Source organism: Ostrinia nubilalis, chromosome 18, assembly GCF_963855985.1.
Source record: "Ostrinia nubilalis chromosome 18, ilOstNubi1.1, whole genome shotgun sequence".
In the NCBI taxonomy this organism is placed as follows: domain Eukaryota; kingdom Metazoa; phylum Arthropoda; class Insecta; order Lepidoptera; family Crambidae; genus Ostrinia; species Ostrinia nubilalis.
Window position 1 is genome coordinate 8,257,946 of NC_087105.1, and position 16,341 is coordinate 8,274,286.

Sequence of the window (16,341 nt, forward strand, 5' to 3'; positions counted from 1 at the left end):
CTAATTTGTATACGGAATTGGCTGATACCAAATAGGTGTAATGTGCGTACTTCCATATAGGTATGTTTATACTCATTAACAAGCCGTTTGGTCGACAAAAAATCGGTAGTCTGCGGGTATACTAAACACCGTAGCACGGAACTAGTTGGGACGAAAGTATTTGCACGCACTCAACATTTAAATCTAGTTATTTATAACCGCTTTGAATTTATAATTATTTGTTGGGTAAGCCCTGGTTTTACGATTAGTGGTCCATGGGGAGTGATTCTGCTAATATCATTTTTGTTCAGGGAATATGTGAATGCAATCCGTGCAATGCCCGTTTGTTGTCCAAACGTATAATTTTAAAACCGACTTATTATTACTGTGAGCTTTTGATTTTTTTGTTGATTATAATTCGGAAATTAATGCTGCTTTATTTAGACGCAAAATAACCAAATAATGCTATGATAGATTCAATAGTCAATAAAAAATATCAACCCGACTCTACCATCTACGAATAGGCAAAAAGTTTTAGTGCAGAGGTTTTCCACTCGTTAAATTCAATGTAGAATTTCCAAATTACATTTCAAAGATAATTGAATTAAGATAACAATTGAACAAACCTGGCCAGCCCCATTTTAAATAGAATATTTATGAATAGCAAAGTCGTATTGCAATATGAAACTTTCTGAGCAATGACCCGACCTTTGCACAATACGTATCAAATACTATTCACTACTCGGAGCCTTTGCGAGATACCAGATTGAATTCAGATATTGTTCAAATAAAAATAAAATATTCTGGCTCTTCTGCAGTTAAAGTGTTTCTCGAAATTACGAGAGTTTTAAAATATTTTCAGCGAGAATAAAAAAGGTTTTTACACTTATCTCTTCTTTAACATGTTATGTTCAATACATTTAAGCAATACATAATGACACCCAGGAGATTATTATTATTCTTTCAAGGGCAGAGAGAAATAAACTGTATTTATAAAGTGAAATGTATAACACTCAGGGGTCGATAGACCGAATTTATAATACCTACCTTTCAAAACCAATTGATACCTTAAACTTTTGCCTCTAAACTTTCTTTTATTGCTCCGTTATCAAAAATCTAGGACTAGATCAATATCTAAAGTACTGACCCCCAGTTTCTTGGCACGAAGCTCAGTAAATAGGAGTGCGACTGTCTTTAAAATTGTTATTTCCAGGATAAAAACTTCTGAGAAACGCTATAAAAGTAGCATTTCGTCATGATTTCTAAAACTTTCAAGTAAATAATAGGAGCCAACTGAAATAATAGTTCTGACGTTCGTCTCTTTGTCAAGTTTATTATGCATAGGGCAATTACTTCACATTTACGGTTCGCAAATCTACTATACTGTTTTTATAAAACGAGTGAAAGAAGAACGGTCATCTGTGACCCAGGCCCGACAGAAACGAGACATACCTCATTTTTTTTGTCATGTCTTAATTAGTTAAATTATATATTTTTTATATTCGAAATCTATGTATAACACCAAAATATTAACCTTTGTTTTTGTTCAGGCCTTATACAAAAACTAATACAAAATGCCTATTTATCACCAAAATTGGTAAATGTATGTACCTAAATGTCTATTACAGCTGCTATGGAATGTATCTAGGTGACCTGGGGATACAGCCGGATTATACAGGGTGGAAACAAGAAGTTACAAAATCCAAAAATTCTATGTTACCAGCTTCCATAATCTGTAACCTATTATTGGTACCATTTGAAAGAGCTCGTGAAGCACTTTCAGAATCAGTAATTAGTTTTTCGATATCTTGTATAGTTTAGAAATAATCGAGTGAGATCACTTATCGTTCCATATGAATAACCACTCTGTATAATCCGGCTGTATCTCCAGGTCACCTAGATACATTCCATAGCAGCTGTAATAGACATTTAGGTACATACATTTACCAATTTTGGTGATAAATAGGCATTTTGTATTAGTTTTTGTATAACGCCTGAACAAAAACAAAGGGTAATATTTTGGTGATATACATAGATTTCGAATATAAAAAATATATAATTTAACTAATTAAGACATGACAAAAAAACTGAGGTATGTCTCGTTTCTGTCGGGTCTGGGTTTTTTTTTGTATGGGGCGTGACCGTTCTTCTTTATCCGAGCGTGACCGAATATTAGATTGAGTTTATAATGAAATGTACCTTTTTAATGGAACCTAGTACCTAAGTGTAATTATTTTTTTCATTTTTTAACGGATCGTGATGTTACTCGAATAATATCATTTTGCAGTCTCAACAGCAGTAAACAGTTATGAAGTTAATTAGATCTACCACAGATCGTAGATATCGCTTCCCTCTCCCTAATCCTTTTAGGTTGATTTGTTGTTGTTTCAGTTTAGTAGAAGCAGGCTCAACAAATATTTAAAAGTTTCAGACAACCTGTCAGTGGGTGTAAAGCCTTGTCATTTTGATAAGCGATAAGAGGTCTAATTTAACTTATGTCTCAGAACAGTGACTTGGATTTAATCATGTCCTCTAAAGCCCAAATCAGACAGCCAGGTTAATCAAATCCAATAAAATCTTAAGTTAAACATACCTCCTCTTACTTCACAAACAAGCACCAACGCAGCTCCTTCTTCTAAGGGCCCGACCACACCAGAGACGTCGGCCCCAGATTTGTCATACAGCAGCATTTGATGTGGTGGCACTGTAACAAAATGTTGTGTTAAATTCATACCAACCGTGAGCTAATATGCAAACAGCGCCATCTCTTAGTGGCCCTGAGAACTACTTGCTTCACACATTTCTAAGCTTAGTTGCTAATAGTAGGATTCCGTGATCTATTTAACGTTTGTAAAATTGCGCTTCCCTATTAATGTCTTCGAGTATAAGGTACCTACTTGTCTTAAGCATCGTTTTCAGAGGTTTATTTCCGATGATAATTGTAATGAGAAAATTGTATTTTCAACATGGGAGCCAAATAATACTTTATTGTTTGCGTAGGTACACGTGTAAGTAGGTTATTTATACACTTCTCTCAGTCATAAGCCGGTTATACGTATGAGTAGGTGTGCTTTGTGTTCTCAATTTTGGATTACTAATCTGCCTTACTCATCTCTAGTGCTTATGTTATAGTCAAACCTCGAAGTTCCAGCACTCCTAGGTTTGACTAGTCAATCCTCAGGTCTGACTAGAAGTCTTAGTCAAAGCCCAAACATTTCGGCCTTTGACTAAGGAATGTTAGTCAAACCTAGGAGTAACTAATTTGGTCAAGCAAAGGTCGAAAATCAATTTAATGAAATCGGGGTTTGACTAGTCAAACCTCAATTAAGACTTTAAACTAAACTATAATTCATTCTGATCTCGAACTTATTGCATAGGCGTTACGGTCAGTTTCTCTTTAGGTGAAGGTACGAGTAACTGAGGTTGTTTGTCAATGTTTCTAGATCGATCTTGAAATTACTAATTTTTAGGGTTCTGTTACCTTAAATTAAAGGATAAAGAGTTAAAACGGGACCCTATTACTATGACTTCGCTAAAGGTTGTCTGTCACCAGGCTCGTATCTCATGAATCATTCTCAAAATATTTAGTTTTTTATTCACTTTAAAAATAAATTATTCAATAAAATACTTAAATATTTATGAGGGGCTCCCATACAGCAAACGTGACTTGTTGCAGTTTTCTACTCGATATTAAAACGTATACAGGTGAACCCTTGAAGTATTCATATAATATTTAGTTGCATATTTATCTATTTTAAAAATAAATAATTAAATTAAAATAAAATAAATATTTATGGACATAAAAAACAACTCTCAACTTACATACAACAACAGAGTCTCACGGAACCCTTCGTGAGCGAATCCGACTCGCACTTGGCCGGTTTTCTATTTGCCGCCGTCTACTTTTGACCGAGTCTGCTAGTGGTTTCTAGGATTGACTAGGCAAAGAAACAGATTATTTTAGTTTCGACGTTTGACTGAACAGTTTAGGCACTTCTAGGTTTGACTTAGTCAAAGGTCGAAATAAGAATTCACTTCGGGGTTTGTCTGAAGGCCTTGGTCAAACCTAGGATTGACCAGTCATTCCGCGAAGAGACTGCATATCGACCTTTGACTATGACACTTACTTTAAGTTCAAAAAGATCTGTCTAGCTTAGTTTGTTTTCCAGTTTTGTCTACAGTGACGAAATGGCCAAGAGATAATTACACTGAGCCCTTTGGCTGTGCTGTGAGGTCTCAAAGCGAATAAACACGAAGTTGTGTGCGCAGCGGACTTCCCAGCCGCTGGGCTCGCAAACAGCAGGCCATTTGTCGGTCCACGAGAGTGGAAACAATAGACGTTCGTTTAAACTCTTTTTTGTCTTTGATTTGCGTTCAAGTTTATTCAGAGTTTTGTGGCTTGAGCACGTAGCAGAAAAACTTACTCGTAGATTGAATTACCTATTTTAAACTTTTTATTGTAGTAAAATAGATTGATTTTATTGTATTGCTAAAGGATGGAAATGATAACATACCTACTTAAAATACAGTTTCAAATTATGGAAACATTTTTATTTTATTTTATTTACACTTTTGCACATACAACTGTACAGTGGCGGACTTAATGCCAGGTGGCATTATCTGCCAGTCAACCACAGGTCAAGTAGAGAGACTAAGGCGGTGCAATAAATATGACGTTTAATTAATATACTTACATAGCATTAGATAAAATAAATAACATAAGAATACATATTAATATAATAGACATACACCTAGATACATAAACATAATAATAATATTGGCGTACACAAAACACAATGTTTTAGTCTTTAAAATAATTGCGCAGAGCCTTTTTAAATGTAAATTTGAAGAGTCTGACTCTGAAGAGTCTGACTAGAGCGAAGATTTCTGTTGTGAGTAGAATGAAGAATGAAGGTACTGGAACCTCTCTTTTAGATAAGGTGGAGAGTCAGGATTGAAGAGAATCGAGTGAAGCATACAGAGAGAACGAATGTTTCTACGCTGTCTAATGGGAAGCCATCCAAGCTGTGAGCGAAAAGACGAGATGTGGTCAAACTTGCGGAGGCCGAAAATAAATCTGATGCAGTTGTTCAGGAGGCGGTCCAACTTCTTCAGGAGTTCCTGTGAGATGTCCGTACAACATATGTCACCATAATCAAGGATAGGCAGGATCAGGGACCGCACAAGCGAGGTCTTTGTGCTGGAGGGTAGAAAGTTTTTGAAGCGGTACAGTGCCCGCAGTGTACCAATCACCTTTCTGCTGGTTTCCTTGACATGCTGAGACCAACTCAGAGTGCTATCAATGACGAGTCCAAGATTTTTCACATACGGAGAATAGTTAACAACAACTCCGTCAAAGACAACACTAGGAGCCGATCCCAGATCCAATTTAGCCAGTTGCCTAGAGCCCCCCAGCACTATCGCCTGACACTTGCCAGGATTGACCCTTACTCCGAACCTACCCGACCAATCTGCAATACTGCGAAGGTCTGCATTTAGCTGCAAAACATAAAACAGTTTTTTTTATTATGTGTAGGTACCTAACTGCCCCATCGTACAACATCGTACAATAAGGAGTGTGGTTTATTTAGAAACAAAAATAATGTGACTTATTTTGTAAACTAAATATTTACAATATTGCTTTAGACAATTTTGACGAATAATGAAGTAAATGAAGTTATGTGTTTCTGAAAAACTTTTCTTTCAGCCAAAGCCCACACCCGGCTCAAAACAAACCGGCTATAAACAGGCTTGATCGCAAAAACTTTCGTCTTAAATGAAAATTTTATGAGGCGACGACAGAGAATCAATTTAGTCATTACCGATGGATCGGGAGCCGCGGGTGCCGACATCCCTCGACATTTTAATTATGAACTGTCGGGAATACCCGATGATAAAAACGACGATGACACAGATAAAATCTGGCCGAGACAGGTTAAATTTAAAAGGAAATTAGATTTGAATAGATCAAATTGTCTACGCTATCAGTTGCGGTGATTCCGTTTGTTTGCCGGGTGAAATTTATTCGGAAGCAGTTTCGGGCTGTCAGAGGTTAAGCTTTTGTCTTTATTGTCGGGCTTAATAGCTGGATCTATATCACTTTCGTTCTAGATGAAAATGGAGTTGAATAAATTTTGAATAAGGATTTGAGATAAATCAGTTACCTATTAATTGCTTTTGTTAAGGACTCTTTCAGAAAAGTTTATGTAATGAAAAATTGAATGCAGAAATGCACTATCAGATTTCAGTTAACTGCAAGATTTTATTGATTTTATTCTTTTAGATTAAAATGGACTAGCTATTTTTTATCCAAGAAAGTTTTCTACTACAAAATATACCTACTAAACTTCTCGCTCCTACAAAACATAAACATGTACAATTTAATTTTAAACGACTTCATAACTCAGAACAGAGCAATTCCTTCGCAAATAAATTTAAAAGTAAAAAATAAAAATAAGATTGTAAACGTCGAGAAAACTACAGCGGAGTTTTTCAAAGGAATTACCCCATTCAAGACGAAAGACGTGAGCAAAGAAGATGAGGGTAGTAAATTTCTTATGCTCAGAACAAAGCATTTGAAAGCGGCCTACATCGCATATGCATCTCCATTGAAATCCATTACTGTGCGCGAGAGAGGTAATATGCTCCAAGTCTTTGTAAGCAAAGAGATGGGAGCTTACAAAGAACCACTCAGTTACATAATCAGCCGTATTCATAACATCGTAAAATACTCAATTATAGAAGGGTTCCGTTAATAGCGTCAAATAATAATCAAATAAACCTCCTATTACAGTGCGCGCCGCCGTATGCCTAGTGATGTCCGATTTGCGATTATCGATATAATGTGTTAGCATTAACGAGTAGGTACGGCACTCAATTTGCAACTGAGATACAAACATGATGTGAAGCTTGATGTGATTTCATGTGATGGTGATAAAACTAATAGAAAAGCTAACCTCTCAACAGTAATGCAGCAATTGGGTATTTGACATAACTTATAATTCCAATGCACTGATGATGATCACATTTTAGTTGCTTTGAATTTGATAAAATTTGGTCAATTCAACTTTGGTATCATACACGGCTGAAGGGAAAATAACGACCTCAACAGCTTGTAGCGCCAAAGAAAATCTACGAGAAAGTTGCATTTTGTCGACTCATAAAAAGTACCTCAATTCAATTGATTAGCGGCATTTTTATACCGATATTCGGTGCTCGTAATATCCGAGCAGCACTAGCGAGTCCAATATTCGCTTTCGGATATCTCTCGATCATGTAAGTCAATAAGACGGTATTAGAGATAAGCAGCACATGTACGAATACGATTGGATCCTCTGTTATTAAACAGTAATTAATAGTGTTGGTTTAATAATGTCATTTAGATAAATAGATGAAAATATAAATGAAAAAAGATACGATAAAGGTCATGCTTTTTTAAGCAGACTTAGATGTCATTGACCCCACTCCCACTAAGAATCCCAGAAACTTAGCGATGCATGACGTCCTATAAACAAAGTGGTGATTTATGGACTTACTTTTACTGTAAGACAATGAGCTTAAAAATGTTTTAATGTCTAAGTATGTGATTAAAAAATTGTGTCATACAAGTTGCAAAATTACCTGCCTTCGTTTAAGTATTCTTCAGCGTTGCAAAAATAGGTACCTTTTAAGTTTTCTTCAGCGTTATTAGTGTGTGTTTGTACTACCTAATACCTAATTATTTTTTACTTTAAATGAAGATGTTGATGTTTGTATCTGCGCAAAAGTTTATCTTAAGATGTCTTCACTCAGTGAAATTACAACTGCAACGAAGTAATCTTGTCAGGTTGGCACTAACTTTCCGACTTTTCCATACTATGAGCTAATTACAAAGTTTATTTTAACTGCACGTTTTTATTATTACTACTTTATGCGCAGAAGCATCAGTTCAAGAAGCGACCTTATTATATTGCCACAGAGCAGTTTTTAACCAAGCTCGACTGATGAGTGTATTGCATTTTTCGATAATCCACCATCCGCTTCAACGTTCACCAGTTGGAGCTACTGTCTTAGCGAGCGACAGGACTTTACTGGAACAGTGGACAGCGATTCTGACGCCCATATTCACAAACATTAGAGGTCTCACAGTGCGCGTGGACGCACAGGGTGGCACACGAACCAATCACAGAGCTCTATTCAACGTTGTGCGTTCGATTTGCTGCTTCACTTAAGCAAGCATAGTTTGTGAATACGGGCGTGAATGGTGAGCGCAAATACGGTAGCCTTAATTGAATATGCTTACCTATAACAGTCAGTCGAATCTGGAAGTTCCTTGTAGGCGAGTTCTTGAAGTCGACGCGGCATCGGTAGACCCCCTCGTCGTCTAGTTGTACGGAGCTGAGCGTGAGGGCAGCAGGCCTTGCTACCGTTGCGAAGTACGCCCGAGGCCCAAAGGCGCCGGGGTCTGACCATTGGAGCGCCTTGTTGAATGACCTGCCTCGGACGTCGAAACTGGAGGACAAAATACATATTGTGTAAGTTTTGTGAGTTAGCTAACGTATTAAGTGTTTAGTTATGACGCTCATTCATCGGGAGTGTTTTCCAGTAGGTAGGTGACCTTGTAAGATTAAGGCAGAGTCATCTTACTTTAACTTTAATAAACGTCAAAAATCTGTCAAATTCCATACAAAAACACTGGTCATCCTTAAAGTTAAGGTTAAATAAAGTTGGTGCAACTCAGCCTTAATTAATTTTTACATGGAAGGTGGAGGTTAGGTGGGTTAGGTGGAGGAACCGTGCTGCAAAACACAAATGTAAACTTCTACTAATTACTTAGATAAGTCAAGATCACTATAATTAAAAACCTTTTCCTTTTGTTATCCTTCCGTATACATGTTTTAAAATCCAGATAAAACTCCGATGCTGACACAATAGCTTTATTTCAAATCGTTTTCTCCCCATAGTCTATTTCATTTTCCCCAAAAAATACCTATAAAATGCTAGAATTAAAAAAAAATGTGACCGAACTTTTTCAATTTCCGCACTGGCCAGCATTTTTCTCAATTTACCGTCTTCCATCTTAATACAGCTTCAAAGTTGATTCTGATTCTTCGACGAAGGTGAGTTTGAGAATTATCTTTGGAAACTACGTCGAGTTTTACCAGATAAACTCAGCGATATTGCATAGAATATTATTATCATCAGTGTATTGTTGAATAGAAGTAAGTATCCATTTATAAGAATTAGTGACAAATACTAGGAAGGTGTAGGTAGATTTTACACTGCAGATCATAAGATCGTTGCGTAATGCTGAAACTCTCTCTGAAAATCAAAAGAAAAGCGCCACGCTCTCTCTGAAAATCAACATGCCCAAATTAAAATAAAACCCCAGTTATGGTGAATTGAAACGCGTCTCTAAAAGCAAGCTGAAACTACATAATATGTAATTTTGGATCATGCAAAGTTTTTTTTAAAGAAAATTACTAAGTTTTTTCTTCGTAAAATGAATTTGGACCTCTTTGCTACTCAGGTCATTTTTACCGCGTCACCGTCACGTTCGACGAAAAAATTGACGCCATTTTTGTTTTTCTTTCTTCCCGCTCAAACATAATAGGGCTGGCTGGTTTGCACAGACCTATTGGTTTTTAAAAATTAATCAACAAAAAAAGCAGGTGCAAATCCTGGCTAAGTGGCAGCTATAATATATTTGCGCTTTTAACAAAATAACGTTTAATTTATCTTCGACGACAGCAGACGTTACGGCCCTTTCATCTTAAAGGTAAATGTCTAGTAGCTAGCGTAGCTCAAAGAAATCAGCCGCACTTTTATGGGCTAATCTATTCAGGAATATTTTTTTTTATGTTCTAAGCGATTTACTGGTAAATTTTCAGAGTAACATTTAAATAACTAAACAGAATCGTAGGACGTCCACCCACAAGGTGGTGACCTCATAAAAGTAGGAAGGCGCAAGCCGCTACTAATCGGTCACTGTGGAAATCATTGGGGGAGGGCTATGTTCAGCAGTAAAATTAAGTAGGTATTTGAAATAAAGAACTGTCGCTTTCAGTAAACTACAACTAAAGTAGCACAGCAAAAGACATATAAAAACTGGCTTTTCAATCTAGGATGTACCGCTTTCCTTGTAAGAATTATTAAATAGAGCAAGGGCTTTCAAGCATGGCCTTCAAAGGGAATAATAAAAAAGTTTAAGGGACACGGCATTTTTTGTAGGCACTCAATTCCTTTAACTTAATTGATACGATACGAGTAATTAATAATTAACAATCGTACTAAGAAGCGACTGTCTATGTATTTAATGAGTTGGACTTGAACCCGGAAATAATTTAACTTAAAAATTCAGTACGGAAGTAGGTGGTATACAGAATATTAATGAACGAAGGACCAAAATGAATGAATGAGTTTATCCCACTGTTAGTGACTGACCTAATTAATCTATCACTATGCAGATCAAACCATTGAAAGGATCGGGTATTAGCACGTGTAGTCAGTTATTATGACGTAGGACGACGACCTCTAAGAAAGAAAAATTCACATTTTCAATTTGAATTTTTTACAAAAGCTAGTGCGAGCTAGCTATAAAAAAGGGACCGAAATGAAGATAAAGAAATCTCCATCGGTCAGTCCAAATAGGTCACTTCTTCATAAATTAAGACCTTAACCCCCCACTGTTTCACCTGGGTATTGGGATCAAATCGTCAAATGTACCTAATTTATTTAAAAAACCGTGCAGCGTTAAGAGTTTCTAAGTATAACGCGAGTAAAGCCAAATTTTCAACAGTCAAGAAGAAGGAGCAAAGTGTAGAACTGTAGACCCAGAAATCTCCACGGGTCACTCAAAATCGGTCAACTCACCAGCTATTCAAGGCTAACCCCCCACTATATCACCTGGGCATTGGGACCAAATCGTCAAGTGCGATTTCCTTAACGAGCCGCGCGGCGTCTTAAGTGTGTTTCGTTGTAGGTCCCGTCTGCGTCTAATTGGATTGACTCGGCTTCTGCTGATCCGTTTAAGGCGCCGAACAGTTCATTAGGTACGACTTAAACTGTTAATTAGATACGCATTCACGTTTTAAGAAGCTGAGGAACGACGGTAAATGGATGGGAACGTTGAATTAGGTGGAGACGGCTGTGGAAGCAACTTCGTTGGTGTTGTTTTTGACGATAAGGAATATTTATAAGTTTTATAAGGTAATAAACAGCATTTATAAATATTTAGTTAAAGCCTAGCTAGACAATTTGTAAAACAAGTATAGAAATCAGAAGTGAAAATAAAAAATACTAGGTATGTTATGTTATCTTAGTGTGAAATATCTGAACAGACCTCAAGTCAATATTCCTAGCCTATTCATACGCGTTATAAAACGCTGCGTGTAGGACCTATCAGGGCGTTAAGGCATGTCATGAGCTTTAGAAACCTAGATCTTAAGTACTTTTAGAGGCCTTTGAAAAAGGAAATCATCTATCATTTCTTTCTTGACTTTCTTCGAAAAGGCAAAAAGTAGATACTAGTGCTGGTATAATAGTATCACGTTTAAAAAGGTTCAAAAAGGTTTTTGAGCTATAGCTACATACCTGTAGATAGGTTTGCCCCCACTCTTCCTGAACCATAGCACCATGTAGACCCGGTCCTCGGTCGCGTCGGGCGTGACGTCACAAGGCAGCGATGCCGTGCGCCCAAGAACTGCGTCCACGTCGACTGTTGACACTGAAACAATAAAAAGTAGGTATATAAACTCTCTTGTTGTCTATGTTTGACTCCTTATTAACGGCATATTATAGTTGCAAAATAACATCGAGCTCCCGACCCCTACATAAAATGCCGCGTATATTTATTTACCTTGATATAGCATCTAACAAAATGTAGCGTATCGTGTTTTATGCTGAATTGGACGTGATATTCTCAATATTTGTGCAAAATAAAGTATCTGACGTCAAAGATTAGTTCGTTCGTTCGTTTCAGCCGAAAGACGTCCACTGCTGGACAAAGGCCTCCCCCAAGGATTTCCACAAAGACCGGTCCTACGCCGCTCGCATCCATGCACCTCCCGCGACCCTCATCTCACCTCAAAGATTAGTAGCACAAAACAATACACATTTAGTAGGCGCGCACACCGTTGATTTTTAGTTGGCCGATAGTTGTGCCCGATTTTAAATTGTATGAAGAATCGGCCAAATCGAATCGGCGTAGTGTGCGTACTCCCATATATGCCCATACTGATCAACTGCCCGAATAAACTATCGGCCGACGAAAAATCAACGGTGTGCGCCTACTCTTAAAATGACAAAACCTTTAGTCGTTTACAGCCTGTAAATTAGGCCTTCAACAGACACCATTAGGGATGTAATAGAAAATATCAAATTAGCCCATTAGTGTGCGGAAACGAAATAAATTCTGATCTCTATCCACTTCATAATACGATTCACAGATGGACCATTTGCATAGAACTTATCCGAAAAGGAACGTTAAATAAAATTTATTACACCCTTGACAAGAAAATAACTGGGAGCATAAGACACTTTCTAAGCTTTATATTATAAAGTAAGGGCGAAAAAGTGAAGAGAAGGAATCCCCGGTGTAATACATTTATTCATTATGGGAGTAACTTAATGAAAAAACCGGTGAAGTGCGGCGAGCTGGCTTGACCGCGGGTTCCGTACTTGAATTCCCTAAGCGTAATTTTCTAAAGTCTCCTCGTTAAGCTTTTCCTATTTTCATTTTAACCGCCCGACTCTAGTCGACTGACTATTTTTAAAATGAATTCTATGAACTGGATCTTTTAGGTTCATTAATTTTTTGTTGTATTATTTAGTTTTAAAATATGATTTAGAACTGGTTCTTACGTGCTATGTAGTAATTTATATTTTAGGCAGTAAGTGAAATAACATGAAGCAGTATCTTCAAATTCAAAAAATTTTAGTTCTTTGAACATTTTGTGGTACAACCTGGAAATAGAAGCCAAAATCTTCAAGCCAAGAGAGTTTATGTATCTTGCCATAGGACCACGATGACGCATGGTATCTTTACAGCTATCGTCAAATAATTAAGTTCGCAACACGTCTGTAATAATGGGATGAGGTTGTGATGTCTACTTTTTGCTGACTGTATAAACCGTTTTTGACATCCACTTACGAACTTCTGTTTGATGGACCTTGGAGGATGAGTCGGATGGCCGAACGTCTCGATTTAGAGCCAACATTTATCTCTGACTTAATTGGGGCGCTGTGCCACTTTATACTTATGATGAATATGCGATCATAAAGTTCCTGGATATTATATACGCAGCGTTGATTGAATGGGTTTGTGTTCCCAGGAGTTTTGCTTTAAGACACAAGACAGGTCTTTAATAAGGTAAAGCAATTCTTTTTTGAAATCTTATTAGCAACAAGCAGTTAGCTTAGGCCAAATCTCTCGGGCTGAATTTTTTTTTCATTTTAAACATTTGCAACTATACATCCTACAGGACTTTTCCCATCTTTCGTTCCCACTGGTGTATAAGTAGCCAGGATCTCTCTATACAGCTTGATCGCCAATATAAACCGAACCAGTTAAGGTCAAGTTTGTCCCAGGCGAAATTTAAACTGACATTGGACCCGCAACTATGCATGTAAAAAAGTTTGGCAGTTTGCATGTAAGTAAAGAAAAGTGTCGCAAACATTATAAGACCCCAAAAACCGCCAAACCATTCAAAAACGAATCCACCTAACCATACCTGAAGCAAATGAAACAAGCGCAAACTCAATCCTACCGACAAAAGGTTCGTAAGCATCGCCATTCACGGCGCCACTATTGTGAACTTCTTCCTGATTTCACCACCACTCGAAAAGAACATAAAATATACAATATACGGAGAAATAGGTCAAATTGTTACCTGTCCCGATCACGAGCAATCAAGTGGGCTTTTACAGGTCGCAGGAACTTGGGAGTGGAAACGGAGTATGGTTTTGCTACTTGAATTAGTTGATCCTTTGATTAGGATTTTATGCCAATTTGATGCCACTTGTAAATTGAATAGAAACGATAGCGATTTATAAATAGTTTATTTAAAACTCCATCAAAATTTATCCATTAAATTGGATAAGATATAAGTACGATATTTCCAAAAAATAAATCTTAGTTATGTTATTTTTTCTTTACCTATTTCTTTCAATTAAGTTTTGCTATCATAAGTATATGCAGGCCACCGCCAACCGGCCATTGTGGAAATCATTGGGGGAGACCTATGTTCAGCAGTGGAGCAGTGGACGCCTTAAGACTAAAATGATGATGTTGATGATGATCATAAGTAGGTATTTAGCCACTAACACTGCCTCTTACCTTTTGAAGTTTTATCAACATACAACTTTTCATTAGTTGCCTGTCCATTAGAAGATAATGAAATACGGAAATTAATATTTAGGTATTTTTCAATTGAGATCCTAATATTAATTAGTTTGTAGGCTATACTTTATAAAGGCTTGTCGTTCAATGGCTTCTAATCTAGTCGACATCAAAGATGTTTTAACTTGAAAGTTCTTATAAATTCTTAACATATCGACGTACAAATGACTTGGTAATTTAACTTATAAGGCCTAGTAATACTACTAAACGGGATAGGTATAACACGTATACATGAACATCCCGTTTGGAGTGTCCCGAAAAAAACGATACGTTCGAATTTGGAATTCGAATCAAAATCAAAATCAATCAAAATCGAAATCAAAAATATTTATTCAGTTTAGACCACAAGTGGCACTTATGAACGTCAAAATATAGTTAATAATAAAAAAGAAAAGGTAGCCCTTATGGGGCACTTTACATGTCTCCTTATCTTTTGGGCCCTACCAGCGCTTCGAGACAAACATAAGGCAAGTGCTGAGAAGAAACGCCGGAACAAACTCAGTGTTCAACAAACGCAGAATTTCAAACAGACACGTGTCGTGTGTTCACACGTCCAGTCCAGTTTCAGGGATCCCGCAAAACTGGATGACGTGGAAAAGGGCTTAAGATGTTGGTTAGAGAATATTCGCTATAGGTAACAATATTTTTGATATTAATTTTTTTTTGCGATTAGAGTCACTCCTCAAACTAAAATTTAAATAAACAACTTGAAGAAATCGAACTGCCTAAGGCAGGAATCGAACCCAGTGTCTAAGTAGCTCAGTTGGAAGAGCAGTTGTCCGGCAAGTGAAGGGTTTGATTCCCGCCTTAGACAGTTCGATTTCTTCAAGTTGTTTATTTAAAACTAGCGGCCGCCCGCGACTTCGTACGCGTGGATCCCGTTTTACCCCCTTCATCTATCTTACGCGGTTTAGATTTTTTCATACAAATGTTTTCTCCCGCTAACTCCCGTTCCCGTGGGAATTTTGCAATATCCCGTTGTAACTAAACTTTAAGTTTACTAAGGTACCTGCATGCCAAATTTCAAGCATCTAACCTTAGCGGTTTAGATTTTTCATACAAAAGGATTTTCCCGCTAATTCCCGTTCCCGTGGGAATTTCGGGAATTCCTTGTTGTAACTAAGCTTTAAGTTTATTAAGGTACCTACATGCCAAATTTCAAGCGTCTAACGTAAGCGGTTTAGATTTTCCATACAAAAGGATTTTCCCGCTAATTCCCGTTCCGGTGGGAATTTCGGGAATTTCTTGTTGTAACTAAGCTTTAAGTTTATTAAGGTACCTACATGCCAAATTTCAAGCGTCTAACTTAAGCGGTTTAGATTTTTCATACAAAAGGATTTTCCCGCTAATTCCTATTCCCGTGGGAATTCCTAAGTATACTATAACCTGCCCAGGAGTATGAAGAATAATTGTACCAAGTTTCGTTAAAATCCGTCGAGTAGTTTTTGTTTCTATAAGGAACATACAGACGGACAGACAGACAGACAGACAGACAAAAATTTTACTGATTGCATTTTAGGCATCAGTATCGATCACTAATCACCCCCTGATAGTTATTTTGAAAATATATTTCATGTACAGAATTGACCTCTCTACAGATTTATTATAAGTATAGATAATATTTTTGGTTACATTCATTTTCGTTCTTATATTCATTTTCGTTGCAAAATAACACCTATCAGTATTACAGAAGATGCCCCAGTAATAAGCTTCACGTGCCGTTGTAATACCAAAAGAGTGAGTATTAAGTTACAAATTCATAAACTACACCGAACTCTGTTCATCAAAACAACTTCAGAGCCCCAGTTAGTTACATTTTGATCTTGAAATACCTTAACGATACGGGGATTATTGGTTTAAGCTTCCCGAAACTGTTGTAAACGTGAAAGCAATTGATATCCAAGACTTCAATAGTTTCGACCTGTAATTACTGTTGGTATTAAACCTTTAGTTATTATCATTCGATTACTAACGATGTTTCTGAA

At 37.0% G+C, this 16,341-nt stretch overlaps 1 protein-coding gene across 2 annotated transcripts in view; it reads right to left on the bottom strand.

The window, feature by feature from the left end:
- The window catches only part of LOC135080694 (hemicentin-2-like), a 153,883-nt gene that overhangs the window by 23,705 nt on the left and 113,837 nt on the right, over positions 1-16,341 (bottom strand). For both annotated transcript variants that reach the window (XM_063975407.1, XM_063975408.1), the window contains exons 3-5: positions 11,551-11,683; positions 8,261-8,469; positions 2,573-2,683 (exon numbers count right to left, since the gene is read on the bottom strand). In XM_063975407.1, coding sequence (XP_063831477.1) covers positions 2,573-2,683; positions 8,261-8,469; positions 11,551-11,683 — 453 coding nt within the window. The remainder of the gene's footprint in view (positions 1-2,572; positions 2,684-8,260; positions 8,470-11,550; positions 11,684-16,341) is intronic.